This window comes from Battus philenor, unplaced genomic scaffold (genome assembly GCF_028537555.1).
Source record: "Battus philenor isolate CCGP_79_NKW_IND1 unplaced genomic scaffold, ilBatPhil1.0.hap1 SCAF_8, whole genome shotgun sequence".
Classification (NCBI taxonomy): Eukaryota; Metazoa; Arthropoda; class Insecta; order Lepidoptera; family Papilionidae; genus Battus; species Battus philenor.
In genome coordinates this window covers 7,727,037-7,752,302 of record NW_027181748.1, presented here as the reverse complement: position 1 = coordinate 7,752,302, position 25,266 = coordinate 7,727,037, and the positions used below count along the sequence as shown (strand labels likewise).

Below are 25,266 nucleotides of genomic sequence, written 5' to 3'. Positions count from 1 at the left end.
TTGTAATTTTTACCTATACTAATTATAATACATGTCTTGATTTTACTTTTTATTACTAAAGCCTTCTTATTTTTAAAATATATAATAGTAGTTGTTCAAAATCAATAACCTTTTTTATTAAATTACATTTATTTGTACTTAACTAAAATATTTTTCACAATAGCTAATAAACATACAGTCATGTTTAAATGAAATTTTGGAATGGAAATGTATCAATTTAAACAATAATCATAAACGACTAGGAAATATCTTCTTAAAATTTTTAAATTAAGAAAGCGACAAAATTGTTAACGTGTCATGCTAAATGTTTTTCTAATAACTTATATGAAACTTACAATTTTTCTCGATATTTGAAGATTTTCTCAATTATTTTAATATATATTTTTCGTCGCTTCTTCCTTAGTAATTAAATTAAAATAAACAAAATAGAAACGACTTTAAATATTTGTAACATTTTAAGTGCTGTTCGATTCCTATTTTGTTATTTACATTGTAAATATTCCAATAGTAGTAAATTTATATACTAGAATAACGATAACGTATAAACATAAAAATAAGTTACATTAGCTTAGCTGTACATTAGTCTTTTGCCTTTACGAAATCAGATAAAAGAAAGATTAACAACAAACGAACTAGATTCTCGACTAGAACATAAAGAAATACAAATGCTTCAAAAGATATGTGGTTAATTATTTTCATTCAAAGGAACCTCCAAGTCTTAACAACAATGTTAACAATCATTAATGAGGACAGTAAACTGAAACTAAAAGAATCCCTCCAAGCCGCCCTGTTGTAATCTTGTAATCTGAAATCTGTAAACATTTACTAATTAGACTATACTTTTATACGTCGTTACATTAATATTTTCATTTATTTCTAAAAATAGAATTTCGTACATATCTTGTTTTGTACTACTAATTTTTCTACTTTCTATTGAATTTATTATTAGATTGACTAAAATCAACTAATTACAAAAAAAAAACTTTTTTATTTTTTATTTCATAGTACATTAAGAATGTGTAATAATAAAATATGATTTAATAATTATAATAATTGCTTACAACGATAATTTATTGATCAATAAGTAATACTTGAAAAAATATCAAAAGAATGGCAGTTTTAACTTACCTTGGGTGCCAAACGGCGTACTATCAGATGATTTATCGGCAATAACATTCAGCCTTTGAACCACTGACAACAAAATAATACTGTATATAATACGGGACTAGGAATTATTAAAGAATAATAATTATGAATAAAGAAATACCATTATTATTTTCCATTGCGGGCGGTGTAATTGCTGTAAAATTAAAAAAGTTCAAATTATACTACGATAATACTATATATATATATATATATATATATACTAGTTAATCTACTTCAATATAATAATGAAAATAGTTACTTGACCACATGTTATGTATATTGCAGCAATGAAAAAGAATCTGTTATTCATATTTTACTGTGTAATTTACATAAATAATAAAATAAATTTTAGAAAAATATTTGTTATATTCTCTAATTATCAAATACGAGTATATAAGATAAATAACATTTTTAAATTGAACCACCATCGAATATCTTACGAATAGAGGTCGATAGATTATTTATGGTTGGTTTTGAAATTGTCCTAAAATTTGATTTTTATTATCTTAACATACGTAAATAATAATGGAATACAAATATTGCTATAAGGTAAAACGGGCCAAATTGAGATATCCTGTATGTTTTTGGACTCCTCCTACCGGATTTTGATGACTAGCCTACTCAAAACTAATTTTCGTACACAGAGACGTACTGTTAAACATATAACAGTTATATAAATTTTTCGCCATAATAACTAGTAGCATAACCCAGCGCACGGAACTATTATCTGCTGGGGTCTGAAGTTTCTGGAATGGAATCCACGGACTAACAAATGAAGCATAGGACGCTCACCAAAAAGGTCGGTCACGTCGGAAGAAGCGTGCGTCACTTATTTCCGGTCCTAGTAGGAATCACCCATAGCTCACTAGATTTCATACTTATTAGGACACTACAATTACATGTTCCAGATATTTAAATGACACGTAGTTGTAGATTTAAAGATGACATTTGGAACAGAAGCACGTTTTATTCAATTATGTACACTAATTTCCACCTTTAATTTATCATATTGGTCACTTGTGTGCGTTAACAGATAAATTCCAGGGGAGCCATTATGATTCAACTAGCTACAAATTTAGCTCCTCAATAATGATGTACTAAAACTTAAAACTAAGCTGTTAATGTGTTGATATTGATTCGCAGGGTATCTCGTTGGATAGATACTTACTTTTACTTGTTTTTTTTTTTTTAATTTAAATACTATTTTACGTAATACTATCCACTAACTGTTATTAAATGCATACAATGCTTTCCCTATCTATTACGATACGACAGAGATTTGTTAAGGTTAACCCTTGGGTTGCGCGTTAATATGCACGCAGCCCCAGGCAGAGACATGTTTGAAGACATCCGTAGTAAAAAATTATTCGTTACAAGATTTAGTGCATGGTTGTTTTAATAGTGACCGCTCCTTAACACAGATTCTTGTTTATCGTGCCAAACAAAAAAGCATCAACGCTGAAATATTATTTAATTTTTTATGAATTCACGTTATGACATATAGCATTCATGAAAAGTTCCATAAAACAATATCTAGCTGACACAGGGTGATTAGTTAGCCGCATAAAAGTTTTAATGAAGTGAACGAGTAGCTCGTTTGTTATCAAATAATGAGTGGTGCACCCTATCCAAAAATCAAAGATCACTTTATTCAGGGTGATTGGAAATGATAACAAAATAATATTCATAATTTCGTCGATCATTAAATGATATCCTTTGTCCCTGAGGTAGGTGGTAATAGTGTAAGTATATATTACATGTTATAATAATAAATATGACAAAGTAATAAACAACTTACAAGTTTACTTACGATATAACTTAATAGTTCCTTCACTATCACCTAAAGAGTTTTTAGAAACACATTTGTATGCTCCGTAATCGGAGCTGGTTATTCTCCGTACAGGAAGCCGTAGAATAGTGCGATACGATCCAGCGATCTTTTGCGGTTCCAAACCCCTGCCTTTAATTAGAATTCATATATAAGATATATCATATTTCAACCATAGAGCCAACATGCTAGGGAAAATACGTATAATATTTTAATTAAATATAAACATGGATATGTTCTACACATGGTTAACGTGATGTAAACATGATTTTATTAAAAACATTTATTCTGTATTATTTGAGTATATAATTAAAGAATATTTTTAACTATTACAAATCCATAAAATATACTAATCATCACATATGACTAAAACTTAAATATAGCTTGAATGGAATAATCAATGTAGTTTCCGATTACACTTCAATCATGTTCTACTATATATTGTATAACATGATATTGTATAGTATATATTATATATAGAAATTGTATTATATTGTAGATGTATTAAAACAGCATGGTCTGACGAACAACAAAAGTTAACACCTGGCTGATTCGCTGTTGATACATGGCTGAAGCACATTGACTTCAATCGAATTATTAGATGAATTTTTGTTATTAAACTTTATGTGTATATTTTTTAAAAAACTTTAAATATAAGCGCGCCACATTTTTCGTTGTATAGATAAGCAGCATAACAACATAAGCAACTTTATCATAAAACATAATTTTTTTTACAATAATATACAGACAAATAATTAGTGTTAGTTAATATGAACATAAAAAAACAATTTAGTATTTAATATGTACTGTAATTATTGTCAGTCAATACACACACATACCGGTAGGTACTATTTCTCCATTTTCTCTGCTCCAGTAACTAACGGGTTTAGGATAGGCCTCGGTTTCACATTCCAATAATAAATCAGACCCCAAAACAGCACCAACTAATTGATTTCTGATTGTGACCACAGGCGGATCTAATAACAGACGGAATACCGGTTATATTACAGCTATATTTAGATAAAAACTTTATTTTTAACTAATATCACGTACATTCCACAATGAGCATTATTCTCTTGCTCACCGTTGGCGGGACCCCGTTGGAGGCTATACATAAGTATGCACCCGCGTGCTGCCTGTTTACCCGACTTATATTTAAAACAGGACCTTCTAACGACGTCACTGCAAATAAAGTAAGCAGAATGAAACGCGAATATGACTATGGAATAGAATTTAAACGCAAATAAGAGAACAAAAGCTTGCTTTACGGTATGAAACAAGACAGCTATGTAAGATGTATAAGTGATTCGTGCGTTTATTTTTTTATGTTTTTAATTAATTAAATATTAAGAATAAAACTTTAATTCACATTTAATATTCTTATCTTACTTAAAAAATATAAAGAAATATATTTAGATCATTAATGTTATTGATGACTGCTTTCACTGCTATAAAATATGGTTTCTCACACACAGGCGCTCAACAATCCATAGAAAAGCCAACGCTCGAGATTTCTCTACATGATGGCATCAAGAATAAGGACATCCATAAACGAATAAAAATAACTGACATAATCTAGCGGATTCGCAAGTTGAAGTGGGCAGGCAACGTAGCGCGCAAAACAGATCCCAATTAAGCCCTGAGGTTCTTGAGTACAAACGAAGCATTGGACGTCCTCCCATAAAGTGAACAGATGACAATGTTTAGATGGACAGAGTACTCAGGATGTAGGTCCAGTAGTAGACGTCTTACGGATGAAATCATGACAATGATTAATTAACGTTACTGCAAATTTTTACCTTGTATTCCATCGGAAACAGTTATAGTTTTCGAATGCTCCCTTCGCCAAGTGATTTGAGGATGAGGAGAGCCTGTGGCCGCGCAGGTTAAGCTTATAGATGCCCCTTCCCGCACCGTCTGGTCGGTACTAGTGCCTCGATCTAAAATATCTGGTGGAACTAACAGACAAAGTAAAAATAGATCATGCCGTGTGAATAGACTATTTTGTATGACAGCGCAACCGAACCTCGGTTAAAAAATGAGTATAAGTTAGCTATTATAACAAGGTCGCGTCGAAATTTCCATAGATAAAATATTAAACCACATTGTAAATCGGGCAGTAAAACTGAAGTCAAGGCTTTTAGCAGTAGCTTTTATTTTCGCAGCGTTTGTGGCAATAGTGTACACCTGCGAGTTCTCTAGGGTGTTATAAAATCACACGAATATTTTCACGTATGTTTGAAATAGAAACTAGCGTTTATAGATTGAATTTAATTATTATTATAAAAGTTATATGTAATAAATTAATTTAAAATGAAGAAATAGACAAAATGTTTCAATAAATTTTATACTTACTTTAATTAAATACTTATAATGGTTGAGTTTTTGCAAATTTAAGACCCAGAGACCGATACAGTATGCTTTTTAATAAAACTACATGCCTAATAATATTATGTCGTATATTTAGTTTGCGCATATTCATATATATTATAGTTATTGTTAAATATCTATTTTGTATGTAATTGATAGTTCTCCGGACTCTATATCTTGTGTATTTGCACTTGTTTTTTCCTAACATTTATCATAATTATTATGCTACGCTATGGCAATACATATTTACGGTGATATGAAACTTTTGCAAGAGATAGATAGTGCAGCGTTTTTGTTTACGCCAAATAATATTACCGAAGTCTGTTACTTTAATTATTATCATTCAATTCTGTGCAGCTCCGGCTTGATGACTTTACTCAGTGATATTTCTAAATATTTCGAGACTTACCATTTAAGGTCTACAGTGATGTTTGCTGCTGAGACGTTAAGCATAATAATCTAATCGACAACCACATGTGTTACAATCATATTAACGCCTTTGTGATTAAACACGAACATAGAAACTACACTAGGAACTCACCGACAACGTCTAGATACCCGAGTTGGCTTTTCATAGGGTCGGTGTTAATCTGGCACATATACCACCCTCTGTCCGTCTCCCGCAATTCCCTGATGTGTAGGAACCAAGTTCGGTGATCACTATGAGTTACACCAACTCTTCGACTTCTCGATATCACGTGCGTATGTATTGTAAGAATTGTCTGTGTATCTACTCTCAGCCACGCCACCTACAAATCAACTTTTCCAATGAATGACACATCTAAATCTACGAACAACTTGTGTTACCAGTGATGACTTACGACACTGAAAAGAAAAGAGAATAATGTTTGAGATCTCACTACGAGATCGAATACTGAATGACGAGATCCATAGACAAACGAAAGTTGTAGAAATGACTGAGCCTAGCGGATTGGTAAATTGAAATTAGAGCGAATTGAAACAGTTAGCAAGTCACGCGCAGAACCATTGCTAGAGCCTTATGGTTTTAGAATGTAGACCACGAATCGGCAAGAGTAGAGTAACCTTACTAAGGACGTCTAAAGTAGCTGGAATTCACTAAAATTCGCTACTAGAAATCTATGGAGAAGGCATATTTCCAGCATTAGACTTGCTACTGCTCAAATGATAACAATGTAAATCTACTAAACAAGTATTATCTATAAGAACATGTTAACAAACAATTTTTATTGCAATGTAACTTATATTTACATAAATTACTTAAATTTTCAAAAAAAAAAAACAATTTTATTGTGACTATTACTTTATTATATCAATAATAATATCAAGCAGACTTTTTCACACCATTTTGTAAATTAAATACGGAAAAGTTTTTATAAAATGTACCATAACATTTTTAATAAATTAATGAGGAATAATGTTAATGTATAAAGCGCAGTTAATGCACCTGCCTGCAAATAAAAAGTGAAACGAATTAATTTGTTTTTTTTTTTATTCTTAAATGAAGTGCTAGTGTTAAGTTTATTATGAAGTATGACCACCTCTTGCCGGAATCACAGCTTGCTATAATCTAGTCGTACTAGCGTGTATATTCTTATGGTTTCTATTGAAGTACGTTTCCACTCCGCGCTAATCTCATTCTTTAGCTCTCTGTTACTCTGTGGTGTCGGCTACACTGATCCGTTTAAGAACATCACAGACATGTTTTTTTTTTTGGTCTACTTAGTCTAATTGTAATCAAGACTTTAAACTGACCAATCTAAACCATTAATTATTCTTCATTTCTCATCACCTTATGAGAAGGTGCGATTCTAGTCGTCCTTTAAATTTGAGTTTTCACTAAGCGGATTGTACAAGAAGAAAAAGAAGTTCCGCTGTACTACAAAGTACGTCTGTATGACGTAGAACTCCGTGCTATCCAAAAATATATATCAGCCTAAAACATAACACTGCTATTCTCATAAAAGCATGATTTCTTTTAAACATATTTATACAAATATGATTTTTAACGCACATTGATTTTCTGGCTTCATTAAAAAAATAGCTTAATCTTGTCTGTTTAGGAAACGAAACTTTAATGAGACAAAATTTCGAGGGAGGCTTGACTCGGTGCTTGTAGTAATTTAGAGTTGTGTGTAGACAGACGACTACATACGTTGGCAGCAATGAGCCTGCGCCTGACTGTTCATTGAACAATTTGCACATTTCCTACTTCTACTAAATTATTTAGCGTTTGAGCCGTGAATCATTGCTTTCAACCCTTCTCAAAAGTGCAAAATTATTAGGTTTTATCAGAGCATTTTCAATTTTCGGTATTGCTAAACGATGCTTAAAAGTCGATATTATTTAGAAAATTAGCGACACAAAATATAAAAAAGCTTTGTGTTCAAAAATCAATTATTTGAATTTTGAACATAATCGTTTTTAAAGATCACGGTAATTTTGTAACTGGCTTATACCATTTTCACACGTTAAAACTGTTTTACTTATCATTTTTTTTAACTTATAGTTAGTATATAAAAGGTCAAAAATGCAATAAAATATTTATTTCATAAAGTAAAAATAAATATCGTTATAGGTTTGGAAAAATATTTATAAATAAAACAAACTGCTAACAATATTTATATTAAGAAGTAAAAGAATAAGTTGAGCCGGAAAGGGTCGATTAGAAAACGGAAGGACTACGCCTTCTAAAATAGCGCTTATACGTCGCAGTTTAATACTACATATTACGTGCGGCGGAGGTAAGCGAAGACCATTACCAAACTTCTTTTTTTCTCGAGAGAAATTCTTACTTCGTATGACCTTCGGCTGCAGGAGTAACGTAACGGTTACGCAGGACTACTAAGCATAAAAAAGAACATTAAATAGCATCAACGACATTTATATCATAATTGAGTTAATTTAATTTGAGACATTTAATCTTGAGTTTTATCTAACTGTTTTTATGCCTATTGAAAGAGATTATCCTTTCAAGAGCTAATAAAAAACTTGTCTCGTTCTGAACTGTTCAATTACAAATAAATCGGGAACTCTTTTAAACATCAACTACTTTTGATCAGAGTACTTTATATGCACATAAATCGAGAACATTCTTTAGAGTTCCGCACGCTTAAAACCAGCTTGCAAGTGATTTTAAGAACGGAAAGTGTAGTTTAAAGTGCAGGGAGCAGTTTGTAAGTACTTTCATTGAACAAGATTACAAGTTTCTCTTATCTTGTCTTGCGAAAATACCAAAATGATTTATGGACTTTTAAATGTTATCCTACATTATTTTATCGGAATTTTTATATAGCTAATAATGTAGTCAAGCATAAACTCCAAGAACGGCTCGACCAATTTGCTTAAATTATTTTTAATTTTTATGTTTTCGTAGTAACTGTAGCAGATCAATACTCTCAACAAGAGATTAAGAAACTTTAAAATGTTTGAGAGAAAGAAGTCGCGAAAGCACTAGTCCCATTTTCAATGTAACTTTCGTTACTTTTTATAGTGTATGTCATGATAATTTAAAAAAAAAACCCCTTTTAAACAAAAATCCTTTTATTCACTCTGTCTATATCTCTATCATCTTTGATATAGGCTCGCAGAAACAATTCTCGTAACGTTTCGACAATCATTTATTAAGCATATATCTGTTTGAATTTAAACATAGGCACACTACCGCTGCCGGTCTCTTAGAGTATTTGAGGATGTTTGCAGTCACGGAGAGTTCACAATTGACATGTGTTAATTGATTTAACGCATTCAGTACGGTCAAGATATTCTACTAGTCATGTTTGAGTGACGTCCCGTCAGTAAATGAATGGTACTGTTACTGTTTTCGAGGCCGTATGTAATCTATTTGTGTGAGTCAATAGATTACTGATTAGTCCACACCCTCTGTTTTGCAACTCTGTCTTAGATTCTGTTTTAATTTTTTTTTCATTGGCTACAGATGGCGGAGACTCTAAGAACGAACACGAACAGAATGCAGTCACCACCTAATTTCCTATTATCGATTCAGAACTTTTTCCAATCAATTCTAAAATACAACTCTTGCAAACCTTCGTAGTCACTCTTCCGGATTACGCTAAAGTTTATTTATCCGATGCATTCGAAGAAGTTCTCGGCACATAGGACCGATGCTTTATAAGCTATTTATCTTTATAAACCTTTGATTTATGGAAATGTGACTATGATTCTTCTTATGGTTTTATAACTTGTTTTTTTTGTGTATAGGTTTAATTTTAAAATGTGCTATTTTTATTATTAAATGCTTTATCGTTAAGATACAGTTTTTCTGTTCAGAGAAGAGAGAAAGAGAGAGAGAGATTTATCTTTAAGCCTGCGTGCTCGACATAAAAGCAGTTTGATATATTCTTAAAGATTTAAACTACTTTATGAAATAGTAATAAGTGTGAGAATAAAACTTAGGGAGCAATGGTTTTATGCGTCGTTAATTTATTTTCCTGCTAGAATTAGCCAGGCCAATAACTTCTGGCAGTACGTAGTCTGGTCCAAGATATAAACAATAACTAAATTTTGATATATAGTAATTCGAATTTTAAAAACTCTTTTTCTATATTATGTTTGCGTTATTTATTATTTTTGAAACCATTGATTTCTGGATGGCGTGTACCATACAATTATTGGCAGCAAATAAGCTATTCGTTCACCCCTTTGAAGCTTTTACACGTAAAACCAGTAATCCTGTATACTTTTAATTTAACTTTATTTGAACTTAAATTTAATTTTTAGTGCTAAAACAGGATCCTAGCTGTTCCATCAAACCTAAATTGTTTTTTATTTACTACATTAGACGTACAAAAGAAGAGGTTAATAATTATGGTAATATACCTTATACGTTGAAAGGTTGTGGACAGTACAAGCCATTATAGCCTCGCGTCCCAGCGGCGCCGTTACGTTGGCTATGGGAGTACTAAATCCTGGTTCATCTGCAAAAAAAGAAAAATTATGACATTTTCGACTGTCTAATAAATATAAACGATATTGTTCATATATTAATATTCAAAAAATACGAAAACTGCATGTTGGAGTTCTAGTGTCTCGAGATAAATCAGTCAGCCAAACTGATCTGAGTGGACTACCGGTGTTAATAATGTGAAAATTCATTCATTAGTTGCCTCATCTTTAACTTGATGTTAAATTATTTATTTAGCCTATATTTTATGTATATGCTATTTACATTCACAGAGTTTGATATTAATTTTGTTTTTGCAATTTGTAGCCGTTGTCTCGAGTGACTCCGCGATGGCCCTGCAATTCTTTTAAGATCACCCGACAACCGTCTGTATTGTCTGCTGCTTTCTCTTTTTATGTATCCTCTGGGTGTCCATACAGAGACAGACTGTGTCAACTTATCAATTAAATCTCTCAATATGAGACCGACCTTTGGCCGTTATAGTTTTCTAATTTTTAACAGTGCATTCTTCAATTTTGTGATTTTCCTCAAAGTTAAATAAGTAAACAAAGAAGACATGCCTTAACCAAGAACAATATCAAAAAAAGATGACTGCGCTATGACTGTTTCATTTAACTTAAAAATGATCTGTGTTTACTTCAAAATAATCAAGCGAATTACGCGCAAGAGCTGCTTGTTTTGGCACAATGTTATTAATTTTTGTTTCATACATAATTACTGATATTCTAATTACTTTAACAAACACAAAATCTTAAACATTTCTTCACCTTACTTTTTTTTTTAAATCTCGAGTTATATTCGGAATTTTTAAGTAGTCAAGCTTTAAAAATCGAGCGCATAATTTATTTACTAATTGTTGCAATAATAGATAACTCTGAAATAACATAAATATTATCTCTGCCAGAGTTCAATCTTTATTGCCTCTGGAGACAAAGAATAACGTAGTGAGAACTAGTTATTATATTAGTACATTTTAAAAAGTTCATTAGTTTAGTTTAATATATTAGTAATTTTTATTTTGTACCAGTCTTAGTTAACTAGGCATTTTTTCTATATTTTAAATTTTATATTTAAAAGTTAGACGGTAAATAAGCTAAAGCCGTCGTAGAAGAACGAAAGTGACCAACGTTCCCGACGGATTAGCAAGTTGAAGTACCAGAAACTGGTTTTAAGGTTCTGAAGTGGAAACTACAAACCTGCAAGCCTAGCATAAAGATCTTGTTAAAATCAACATAAGACGCTGAATGCAGACCGCTTCCAAACATTTCCATTAAAAAAATATCATAGAGGATAGGCCTCAAGAGGTTCAGCTGTGGACGCCTTACGGCTGAAAATGTCGTAATCTCTGTATGAAATAAAATAATATTTTTGGTGTGATTACTAATTACTTGTAATACTAATCTTACTTAAACTAAATACTTATTTAGTTCCAAGTCTTTTAAAAAAGAAATATAAGAGGTATTATTTGATTTCGCTTCATCTCTTAGGTTATATTTTATATCGCTACGGATACATCGGTGATAAGACCTTTTTGAATCTTAATCGTACCTCATTCTTTATGTTACAAACATGGTCTTATTTCACAGGGCACCCTACTATACAAAGCACAGAAGATATAAAATTAACGATAAATTTACCGCTTGTATATAAAATAGTTCTAAACGACGTTGTAATAGTTGATACTGTTGAAGCTCGGCTTGTGAAACTTCCGGCGTTGTCACTGACAAATTATGAACGTTAGCCGCGCCGGTCTCTGACTCCACTAATTGACTACACGTCAAATTTAACCGCGATAATCCAAATATAGGAGGGCTCAATTTTAATACCTGACCGCTAATAGTTTTCATTCTAACAACTGTCAACATATAAAAATTGAGGCCGTCAATTATTACATGTTTCTGCAGAAAACAATAACATATAAAGGATATAATTGATCATTTATTGGGATTTTCGTATGTTAACCAATCGTTGATAATTAAGTGTTACAAACATTTCATGGATTCCTACAGTATTTTTGCTATTGAATTGACATGTTTTTAAAAAATAATAAAATAAAGTAACACTTAAAACTTTTACTCGAGTCATCATTCATCATCAATCATCATTGCTATTTATTTTCATTTCCAATTCGTTTTCTATCCCAGCTACCAATCATAGGTATTTAATCAAGATATTGTTCGATGGAGGTTGCTTTCAACCGACTCCATTAGAAATCCAAAGAGGAGGCCTCTGTCCAGCAGTGGGCGTCCTATTGCTGAAACGATAACGATGAATTAAGAAATAAAATATAATTCACTCATATCATACCTAATTATATACGGTAAATATATTTTAAGGTGTAAATAAAATTTATAATTAGATATTCACTAGTCAGTCCACTATTCACCAAACTATATGGTCTAAAGGATGAATGTAAAAAAAAACAAATACACATAATTTGCGTATTAACAAGAATAAATTAAAAATTACTAAAATGTAATAAGCACATTATCATTCTATTTGCGTTTTACATAAAATGTTATACATAACCAAAACAATCAAGCGGAATACTTTTATAACAACAATAATTAATATGAAAATTTTACAATGTAGTTGTCAATCAAATAACAGATATTATTATCAATTAAAAATCAAACTTACATGTCGTAGCACTTGTTCCAATTAACAGCCAATCCAACAGAATTAATGACATAAACATTTTTTCACTTTTTATAGCAATATTTATCTTAAATTTGACAATTTAATTATATGAAATCTAATTATGTTTTAAAAGATTTCCTAAGTTATTTAAGTTATAACGTTTCACAAAATTTGTTTTAATTATCATTTTTCTTTTTGAATGTAAACAAAAATAAAGTATATAGTGACAATAACGTATTTGCTAAAGATTAATATTATATTAATATATAGAAAAATATTGCTAGAAATGTTTTCGCTTAACTCCAGCAGCCACTTTGATAATGTGCCGCTTAAAACATTTTAAGCTGTGTAACACAAAGTAAACGGTGTTTCGGATTGCATTCAACACACGCGAGGAAGTGATTAAGGGGGCGGTCAACTTTAGGACTGTGCAATATTTTCTCGACGTCCCGTGAAAAGTTTGGAAGGCGGCTTCCGCCTTATATGTAGCACGCGACCGTCTTGGGGAACAGCTCGTAGACAACTGGCGCAAATGACTTGCACCGGCGCGTGGCACCGTCGCCTCCCCTTCACTAAAGCCTTCTCTTTCATTCGAAGAAAATTCATAGAGCACCCCGTCCGATAATGTCCCACGAAATTTTCTTTGAACCAAGAGCAACTGTGTTTTGGTATAGTAAATAAATAAAAATCAACACATATTAGAATTTTAGTAAAACGTTACATATATTACAAAAATAGACTATTCACACTACTTTTACGTGAGAAATTATTGTTTAAAAGTTAACTTATGAGTTTTGCTTCTTTAATGTTAAATTGTTTATATTAGGTTATTTACTCCCAAAATTACTTCAGATGAGAAAGCCTTCGAGTTCCTAGTTGATCCTTTATTAAGATAATCAAAAAGCAGTAGTTAAAATTATTTTAAAACGGAACCGAATCAATTTACATTTTGCAATTTTTATTACCTTAGGCATTAAGTACCGAGTATATGGTAACAGGCTAAGGCATAAAATTTGTTTGATTCCACGTAAGTACCACCCTCAGTCGACTGGCGCCATAGAATTGAATTCTACGAAACGTGCGGCTTTTCCTTGCAACCCCATAAGCGGCTTTTGAAGAACCATTAATATTAATTCAAATTCCTACCAGTATAAGTATCATTCCCGTTTACCAGTTGTTACGCTATTGAACCACCAAATGGGTTTTTCTGTCTTTAACTTAAAAATTTTGTACTACATTATTAACTACGGTAACGGAAATATTTTAAGAACTTTTACTCCATTAAAGTTTTCGCGATACATTTTTCAACCACGTGCTTTTAATATCGTTAACGAATGAATTAAATTTTAGAAAAGGTAATTAATAAACATCATCTTGAATCTGTTAAAGCATAAAACGCCAGTCTAAAGTGTAATTTCAAATATAATTTACTTCAGGACTAAAAACTAAAACTACAATAGGGTATGCCTATTGTTGTTTTTTTTAAAGTTGGATTTTAATGTAATTTCGGATCAGAAAATAAACATAATTACATATTTATTTATTTAGGAACGGCAACAAAAACCTTAAAATTAATCAAATAGATTCAAGATATAATGATGATATTTGGAGCCTTGGAGCCTAGAGTAGAGTGAACAGGTTTCTTTTGAATGGGCATGTACCACCTACGACTTCATCTACACTTTCCATCGTGTGAGATGGAAGACAAACGCCTATTCTATAACATATTTTAAAAAAATGTTATCATCCTCATTTTAGCCATACAACGTCAACTGCCGGACTAGACCTCACTCTCAATTTTCTAAAAGGAAGGGCTGGAAGTAGCCTGCATCCCCTGCGACGACCTTAACGAGTTCATCTATTCACTTTGTACGTGGATTTCCTATTGGTCCGTGATTTCAACTCTAGATGCTTGAAATCTCTTCGGCCTCTGCTCCTAACGCTATATGATTGGGAAATGAAATGAAAGGGTAAGACAGACGAAATGTGGAAAGTAATAAAAAATTAAAGAACTTAAAATGAATGGATGTAGAGTGCGGATATAAAATAAGATGTGAATAAAATATATTAAACAAAAATAAATTACCCCGTCCTTCCACAAGATAGGGAAAATTACCAATCCGTTGGACTACGTCAGGTATTATTATTTGTCTATAGAACTTCTCATTCTTGATTCGATTTCGTAGAGAAGTTCCGAGCATAGCCTTTTCCTTAGCTCGTTGAGTAACCGTGAACATGTCAATGACTTTAAGAGACAACATTTCAATGCCGTAAGTCCCTATAACGTAAAAATCAATTATTACTTTGAATTATTACACTTATATTCAGAGATTTACAAAATATTTTAACTTTAGAAAAATCCAAGCTTGTGTATACAGTTTTCATTTTGGTTTCAACCTTCTTCTTTAATACTATCTAGACATTTACATACGCGTGCCCAAAGTTTATGTATACATCTTCATAGACTTTCTTCAATAAATAAGTATGAATACAAAAAATAACAAAGAACTGTATAGTAATAACATGGAGCGAAAACGTTCCTTTGTAATGTGGAGCGAGGAACTAAGCTGGCAGTAAGTATGAAGCCATGTAAATATCACAAGTCATAACAAAGAAAAATCTAAGTATTGCTTATAATTGAACATGCACTTCGAAAAATATATTCCATCAGGTAATGAGTACTTTAGGATGGTGGCAATCAGTATAAATTATAAAATACTTTTTTTTTATTTTGAGGAAAATTTAATTACAATATTCAAATTGTGTTTAGCTTAAAACAAAAAATTGATACCGTTACATTTTTAATTTTTTAAACTATTTCTTTTTAGTTTATACTAGCGATATAATAATTGTAAGTGTTAAAATTATTTTTTGGTCTGGTAAAAAAACTGTGAATTTTTTTTAACTACTAACTAATCGCACAGACAGACTTTAGGTTCTATGTTTGTTATAAATTGTGTAACATATTAATTAAAATTTAATATTACGTAAGTTTTAAAATAAGGATCAGAGCAATAGAACCAAATTAGGTGTAGAAGAATATTATTATCATTATTATTTCAGCCGTATCATGTCCACACCTGTCTTCCCTATACATTTTCAATTAGATCGATTCTAAACGGGCTGCAACCAGCGTCTTATGGCGTCCTAAACAAAGTCGTCTGTCTATTGCATCAGCGGACATCTTTCGCTGTGCTTAGTGGCCCGAGATATCTAAAATCTACGCAAATATAAAAAATTATAACAGGAAACGAAATCGGCTCTGGAGCACTTTCACTTAAAACATATAACAATAATATAAGATAATTAAAATTTACTCCAACTGAATGCATGTTTTTATAAAATTCTCGAAACTTTTGCCAGTAAATTAAAAATGTACTTTATTTAAAAAAACACCAGATTTTATTTAACACTGTAAAGGTATACTTCATAAACTTCTATTAGAGCTTAATCTATTCTCGAAACTAGTGTTTGAGCTGCTTCGAATGGAAATTGCGTCTAATACATTTCCTTTTACTATTGTACTTTTTCTCTCAAATTACTAAGAACTCCTATACGGGTGCAATTTCAACTGTAACATGGTGCCAAATGTTAGCAATCCAATGAGTGCTTAGCACGACCTTTGAAACCAGTATTGCAATTATGAAAAGGTGATACTTTTAATTTTTTTAATTTATAAAGGCGTGAGAAACTACACCATTGAATTAATCAATAACAATTATTATTACAATTCTACATAAAAAATTAACGACCTTATTAAAGTCTACTGAATGGACGGAAAACTGGTCATATTGGAAATGTTTGAGGGAAATGATGATAATATTAAAAATAAAAATTAATTAAATTTTAATTCATTGGACAATTACAGCATTAAAACTTTGCGTAAAAGTTTTTTGATCAATATTAACGTAAAGTTCGATATTTTTTTTTTATTTGATAGCTGTTCGTCGTGCAAAAGCCCGCAATCTTGTCTCTGTTATTGTTATATTTAGAACAATACCGAAAAATAAAGTGAAATGGTGCAAAAATAGCAATATTGGATTAAGAATAAAAGGTTTGCGTAAATAAACTGTGGATTATTCAAATATTGGTTTTCTCCGATATTTGAATAATCCACAGTTAATATAAATTGTCTTCTATTCTAATTTTTTCGTTATTCGTTACTAACAGTATATTATGTTTACTCTATTCCAACAATACATTTCTTTAGATTTACCTAATGTAGCATAAGACTTTTTGCTGCATTAAAAATATTTTTACATGTACAACGTAAAATAAATATATTGAAAAAATATAAATTGAAATGACAAAAATAGAGAAAATTACGTATTGAATTTTATTATTCAGAAGTTTCTTTGAACTGGTTAGTATAATTATAAATATTGCAGTAGTAGTCCAGCGGTAGAGCACTGAGTCCGTACCGTAGTTCCGCCAGTTCGATTCTAGGTATACGATCTTAAGTAATTCACACTTTATTCATTAATTATACAGGTTTAGTAGTATACTAACAAACAAGGAGCATGGGCAGTAGCGTCTGTGTATCATAATACCATAACGCGATCGCACATCCGCCAGCCAGCGTGGTGATTATGGTATATTCTCCCATAGATATCTTTGGGGGAGGCTTATACAATCCAGTTCGTGTCTGTGGGCTTAAATCGATAAATTAATTATTGGGCATTACTGATCTCGTAGCATGTTACGTCTGTTGACGGGTTTATGAGAAATTTCAAATATTTACCACATAAGTAGCTGTTGATAAGGCGTGCAAGTCTCTAAATTTATTTCCTTGCTTTGTCCGTCTTATCATTTCAATTGGTGTATAAAATAGGTCCAGTTAATGATTTTAATGTGAAACAAATCATATCTTCACAAATTTAATCAATTCACTGTCCATAATAACGCACAATGCCAGCCGGAACAGACAGTATTTCATAAATCGAGTTGCCAGTCAAAATCGGAGAAATGTAGCGATGCAGTAACTGCGTGACATAAGGCTTGAATTTTGCTGAGCTCCCAATTCTATCAACCATATCGTCCTCCAAAACCAGTGATTTAGTACTCTAAACCGACGTTACGTTATTTCTCATAGGACAACCATTATCTCTCTCATTACCATCCTCAACTATTTCATTTTAATTATACAGAATATATATTACTCACCGCGAATCAGAAAAATTGCTTTTTTAATGCATTTCTTCTCCTTCTTAGTTGTTACTTCTTTTTTTGAACGTCGTTACCGTTTTACTTATATAATACAAGATGCACGTCTCTACCAAACGATCCTATTGAAAATGAATGAGATAAGCCCAGCAAATCAAGCAGTGGACAGATGTTTTACAATAGAAATGATGATGATAATGAAATAATAAAATCCTTTGTAAGATCATATTTATTTTAGATTTGTATGTATGTTTAGGTTTATAAATTTCTTTATTTGTTACTCTATTTAATAAAGAGTAATAATAAAAATTTATTTCAGATTTCGTATATGAAAATTAAAAAGATATAGTTTTTTTAGGGTAATGATCTACTTGATAACTATAACACATTAATTACCAACCGCTATAAAAACGAAACAGAAATTCCTATTACGTTTAAAGGAATTCATCCAACTTTTTCTTATCTGCGTAACAATCGGCGCAGAGCGAGTTCGCAAGGAGTGAACGTTGTAAAACGTTTCGTATTTACGATACGTTCATTTTCACTTAATTGCCGTTTATATCAGTTTGAAATTAACTACAATATCCTTGCTTTAGGAAACATGAAAGCACGAATGGTGTTTTACTTTTAAAAAGAAATAACTATTTATTATTTTAAACTTTTTATTTATAAATACTTAAAATGTGTTTATTTGCTTATAGCGTTCAGTTATAATTTAAATCCGTGAGCTAAAAATTTTACTCTTGCTGATCGTATCCCTGTTACAACGATGATGTTTGTACGAAGAGGAACTATATTAGTCTAGGTATATAGTATTGTAACTCAAGTATAATGTAAGTTTGTAAAGCGCAGACTACTCGGTTGTCGACAGCAACACGGGCCCCTCCTGGTCAACTTGGTACAACGCGTCCAACGAAGACCCGAGGTGAAGAGCTATATAAGTAGGTATAGGGTGCAGTGTGAGTAGTCCCCCTACTAGATGAACCGACCACTTAGTCAAGGACGTGGGAAGTCGATGGTCATTGGGAAGGTCTCAGGGGGCAGCCTATGCCTAGTAATGGGCGTCTATCGACTGAAATTATGATGGGTATACGAATTTAAGTAATGACCAAACAAAGAAGAGAGAGTTGTCGATTTTACCACCGGAGCGTTCGGATCTCTCACAACGTTTTTACTACGTTAGTTGATTATAAGAAAATTCATCGATACCGAGAAAAATTAAATCACTGATGTCGGCAAAACCAACAATGCTCTTAAAAAAGTTACTACTGTAGCTATTACTCATATATGTATAAACAACACTTATATTTGTTTTCATAAACTTGTGTAACGTCTCTTTACTGTATATATTTATGAAAGTATACTTATTTTTTTCATATCCCTTGCAACCAAAGGAACCGCAACTGGCTCATTATGTGCTTTAGCAAAACATTTTCAAAGCAAACAAGCCTTTTTCATAAACGACGAAGCGATTCGCAGTTTATTTGGCATTTAAGTAAATTTAGAGGATCCCTCCTGTGCTGGCATTTTGTTTTATGTGGCTGCTCGTTACCGGCGGCGGTCGCGCGTGAAGTTACGGCCGAGCCGGGCCAGCGACCCCAGCGATACGCACTATGATACCAAACCGCAGGAACATCCCTAATAATTACCAATTTGATTCAAACGTCCTATTAATCGATCTGGAAATTAGTTTGAATTTACATCAAAACGGTTCAGAAAAATGACTTAAAATAAATAATATTACGTCTAAGTAATATATATTTAACTTGTAATAACTTTGAACCTGGAAAAACAACTATTATTCAGCTTAACATACACAGCATCTTGTTGGCTAACTGATCAATCAAAAAACAATTAAATATTAAAATTTTGAGGTAAACATTTAAAAAAATACTTTGTATCTAATTATGATCCACACTACTGAAATAAAAGTGATAAAACCTTTAGTGTTTTCACGTCGTAGTTTATTTATGCCGATAAAACAACTATGAAATTCTATCGATTTTTAATGTACGTGTGAACAACCTAACTAAAGGCAGTTTCAAAGTAATATTGATTTGTAATGTTTTGATATAAATATATTTTGGACGAAACATTAAAAAAATCGCAAGCACTTCCATAACAAGTGCGTAGATCCAGTAAAGCATGCCCTAGGGAAGCGTGTTGCATCTCACTAGGGCGATTTTTTATATTTTCACAGTATTTCTGTTCTATTTTCTAAAAGGACAGTGTACGTTCAACATGGCATAAAAGTATATTTGCTAACATTTACAATTATAACAAACAATAGAGGTTAGTTATATATTACGAGAAATAAAAGTAGTATTGAAAATTTATTAATGACATATTGTTTTATTAAAATTTTCTATTTTCGTAATAGTTTTTCTCTTAAACTTTACCTACAAATACTTTGTAGGAATAAGCTCATTAAACTATTAACAGAGTAAGCACAAAAAGGCATTACGAAAACCAACGTATTTGTTGAAAACAAACCAAAAGTAAAAGTATTTTCTTTTTATATTTCCTCCCAGATTCTACGTTACTCATAGAACCGGTCCCTTGTCAAATAGAAACTTTTCCCATGTCTTATCAAATCAATTACTTTAATGGAGACGAAAAGGTTTTATGACTTGATTTTAGACGCTTAGACCAAATTTAAAAAAGCTTAAGCCTTTAACATAAATACAAACAAAATTGTATCTACGAGAAAATTAATAGTTCATTTTAGTTTTTCTTCGAATATTATTAAAAATTACATAGACAATTTTATATAGTTTTAATGGCTTTAGCTTTAAAAATGTTTTTATGTTTACCGTATATCACATTACGAAAAAAAGTTTACTATAAAAATTCAAGTCGACATATCTAATGCCATTAAGGTATGATTTGTTGAAACATAATAATACGTTAGACTAAAGCGTACATGGCATCCCAAATTACTAGGTAGCTAAGCTTTTTAAGGTAATATTCCCTAAGCTGTATTTATAACCTAATGTTTTTCTTATGATCTGAAAAAAATACCTTTAAAGTCAACTATTACCTACATAATAACTAACATACTTTTGCTACTATCGATGTTTGTTATAACGACGAGCCACGAAGAGATCTATGCCAGGATTTTCCTACAAGATGGAATAAGAAATAATAAGATTCGTAGTTAAATGAAACTAGATTCTGGAATAAAAAACATGGAACAGCAAGCGCAGCGCAGGATGTAAACTCATAAGGTAGACAGACGAGATTCTTAAAGACGTCGGAAGCAGTGGATGCAAACCTCTACCAACCGGTCCTATTGAAATTCTATGGGGAAAGCCTATTCATTCCAGCAGTGGCAATCCCTTTCGCATGAAATGATTATAATGATTCTTGTGCGTAGTCTATCCTATCCTATAGTTCGAAATAATATACATTCATTTCAAACGATTTGTTACAGTCATACAAGTCGGCCATAAGCGGAATTTAATCACAAAGGGGATTAATCGAATTGATTTACAAGCTTGTAAACATATGATTGAGCAATAATTCAATTCGAATGCGAGGATATTTGCAATGTGAATTCCGTTTAACGAAATACTTAAGATCCTAAATTGAATAGGCATCGCGTTGGATTTTTTTAAACTCACAAGAAATCACGAATAACTTCTTACAATCGATTTGATTTAATATCTTTGCTACTATTATATTTTAATAACGATAGCAATTTATAATATTTGATATGTTTTTATACAGATTTATTTATTCAGAAAGACAAACTCTAGAGTGTGTTTATTTTAAAGTACAAATAACGACGTCGAATAAAAGGTACAAAATTCATTTATTTATGGATTATTTATTCTGATCTGTCAAAAGTAACAGTTTACTATAATATAAACATTCATTGAGACAATGCGTCAATTATGGAGTACACGGTATTATAATTACAATTTCAATTACGACTAACGAAAATGGAACAGTAGGGAGAGTATCCTTAAAGGTGCATGTTGAGTATGTTGTGTTTCGGTACTAATTTTTTTTTAATATAAATTAAGGAGCTTTGATCATTCATAATCATTTATGATTGTATTTTGAGGCTGATATATTTTTTTAATAATAGAGACGTTACTACACTTTTTACTTCTAGAATTGGGTGTTATCGAAAGGGTTTAGTGAGTATAATATTCAAACTACATATTTAGAGATCATTAGTGTTATGTAGTGTTTTTGTATATATCGTTAATATGTACGATAAACGCTCAACAAACCGTCAGAATGCTAAGCTCGGGATTTATCTGCGTCATCGAATCAGAAATTAGGAGATCCCTTTAGAGCGCAGAACTGATCGCCGTTGGCTTACGGCTGAAATGATGGTGATGATGAATAGCCGCTAAGTAAGAAAATATTTTTACTCATTTTTGATAAAAGCACCTTATTATAATATATGATATATGCGATATGTTGCTATATTAAAAGCTTACAAATAATTTATTTATATCATAACACATAAAAACGTAAGAACACCTATAACTCTGGAACAAAACAAATGCTGGCCTTCAACAAAAAATATGCGATAGCAGCACTAGTTCTTCTTAACAAATCACCGAGTGGGGACGAATACGTGAAGGTCCAACCGTCCTCTCCATAGGCTTATGTCTCTAGAATCGTAAAATATTTCACGGCACTTGCACGCTCCATCCCTTGTATTTGGAGCTAGCGAATCTAGAAGTACCCTAAAATAAGCAATCCGTTATGAAATTTAAAATGAAGTATTTGCCGATGACCCCCGAAATTAATTATAATTATAAGCTACAGCAGTATATTACATATCAATGAATATATTACATTAAATATATTTATTTTTTGTAACTAAGATCTCGCGGAATATAAGGTTATTCCCTATGGGAGCACTAGACCATCAACGTCCAACAAAAATCGCTGAGAGACGTCTTTGCTAAAAGAAATGCTAAAATCAGAGACCCTATGTAGTGATGATTCTTTTTCTTAAGGTAAATTCAACTCTTTAAGGAATGGTTTCGAAATGAAATAGTTTTATAAATAAATAAAATGAAAACTGTTATCTTTGACAACGGGTTTTTATTTATTTTTTAGTATTAGAAAGTATTCGAATGTTTATTATAAATATATGATAAATAACATACAAAGTTATGTATAATCACTGCATATTATTGTTACTACGAGGAAACTAAAAACACGTCTTTTTATTAATTTTCAATCTAAAAGACGACTACCTCGACTTTTATAAGCGCTGCCAATTAGTTGATATCTTAATTTTCTTTCACTTCAAGGTTGCTATTGTTCGTAAAACTTATTATCTTTTTTCTGAACGCAACATTACGTTCTGTATAACTTAATGTTTATATACCCTAACTCTTATTAGATTCGGCATATTAATTCCCACAAGCATTTCACTATTTTCGTGGCTGTATGTTATTTAAAATATGATGTTTGTAAATTCCAGCCTATAAACTGATCATATTACATCTAGTAATTCTACCATTTGTGTTCTGTATTTGCCACTGTTCCCGTTTGAAACGGATAAAACTCCCAATTTGCACCGTAACGCAAACTAAATGATATCATAACGGAGTAACAACTGAAGATTGAGCTACGAAAGGTTTTGTTTATTGCTAAACGCGTATCTTACCATTCTCAGGAGAGTAAATAAACAAAAATTTATGGTAAGAAAAGTGAAAATATATTAAATTTGCTTTAACAATTTGAGTAGGTTCAGAAAACTATTTAATAGCTAAAGTTTATAGACACTACATTCGACAGTCTGTCAACGTAAAGCATTGTAATTAAATTATTTTATCCTTGAAATTAAAAAAAAAGTTTTTTATCTACGAGTTTAAAAACAATATAACAAAAACCGAATTGTCATTCTATAAAAAAATATGTGTTATTATGAAAAGTGTATTAGGCACAAACAAAACATACGAAAAAAACTGAAAATTACATAGACATTAACCATTCATTATAAGCTATTTAAGTTCTTGAACAATTGAATTAAGTGAAACTGTGAATAAAGCTACTTTACATTAAATAAAACATTATTTTTTACGGTGAAAATTTTCATTGCTTAACTTGATGTCACGTTTCTTGCTGATAAATTGGACTAATCAAAGTATAAGACCTATATCTTGGCAGAGAAGTTTCACAGTGTCCCGCTGTCATTACTTCTCTGAGCCAATTACTACGCATAGATTAACTTGTACTGCACATCCATGAAAAGCTAGCCAACCTCTGGATCTTGAATCATTCATTCTACCCCGTATATATTTACACGAAACTATATCTAATATCTAAAAAAAACTATAACTAAAATGAAGATACTATATCTAATGGTTTCACCTTGTCTTTCTGCTGCCATCTAATTTTCTTCAAAAAACTTTTCTCGTACCTTGCAGAAGCACGTATCTCTTTCGTGGTCGGGAAAAATTAGGATAAACGTTTTATTTTTAAAATTAAAAAATAATAGGATGTTTTTTTGTATGTTGAATAGTCCAATGCGTTACTAATAGTATTTTGTGTTTAAGTAGCAACAACCGCAACTAGTAGACCATCAAGTGCTCATCTTTGACTGTTGTCGTCCTTTTTTGTTGTAAAAAACATCACCTTTTAAAAGCTAGTTGTGTAGAGATGAAACTTCTTCTTTAATATAAAGTCTTTACCAAAGGTATTATTATTTATGTATTGTACATATTTTTTATTTTTAGTTTCCATGATGAAGATGTTTTTGCCAGCTACAAAAAAGGCTATATTCATTAGCAGAATACAAGTCGCATTGAAAATCCATGAAGAAGGCCAATATCCTGTAATGTACGTCATATGGTTGAAATGATGATGGTAGAGATAGCCAAGTAACTTAGCTTGCCTTCATAATACATTTGGTTTTTAGATACTATAATGTATAAGAAAAATATAAACAAACAAAAAAGCATCTAATTTATGTCAAAAAGTATCTTCTTAAAATAAAATCTAAATAACGATGTAAATTAAATCCACTTTTACAAATAATAATAATAATCTACAAAAATATAGAATGTATTTGCAGATTTATCATAGCACCGTCTTATTCTTTTATCTCCAGTAAACTAAGCCCTTTTCTACACTTACAAACAAGTTGCCGCGCTTTACCTCCGCCATAACGCTAGCGTTGTGTTCGGTCCACAACGAGCTTACCTCTTTGCAACTACAGCACGCTATAAACAAAGTGAAA

At 31.4% G+C, this 25,266-nt stretch overlaps 1 protein-coding gene across 1 annotated transcript; it reads right to left on the bottom strand.

The window, feature by feature from the left end:
- Positions 1-699: 699 nt before the first annotated feature.
- On the bottom strand, positions 700-12,945 carry LOC137931827 (lachesin-like). The gene is made up of 10 exons (XM_068775338.1): positions 12,888-12,945; positions 10,163-10,260; positions 5,886-6,093; positions 4,774-4,932; positions 4,028-4,156; positions 3,814-3,951; positions 2,957-3,106; positions 1,268-1,300; positions 1,129-1,191; positions 700-812 (listed from the first exon to the last, which is right to left on the bottom strand). The coding sequence occupies exons 1-10, from the start codon at positions 12,943-12,945 to the stop codon at positions 700-702; spliced, it is 1,149 nt and encodes a 382-aa protein (XP_068631439.1).
- Positions 12,946-25,266: the final 12,321 nt, after the last annotated feature.

Coding starts and splice junctions, on each gene's coding strand:
- LOC137931827 (XM_068775338.1), bottom strand. CDS start 12,945: ATGTTTATGTCATTAATTCTGTTGGATTGGCTGTTAATTGGAACAAGT. Junction 3,952..4,027: donor AATAATGCTCATTGTGGAAT/GTACGTGATATT, acceptor GTCTGTTATTAG/ATCCGCCTGTGGTCACAATC. Junction 3,107..3,813: donor TGGAGAAATAGTACCTACCG/GTATGTGTGTGT, acceptor TTCTAATTAAAG/GCAGGGGTTTGGAACCGCAA.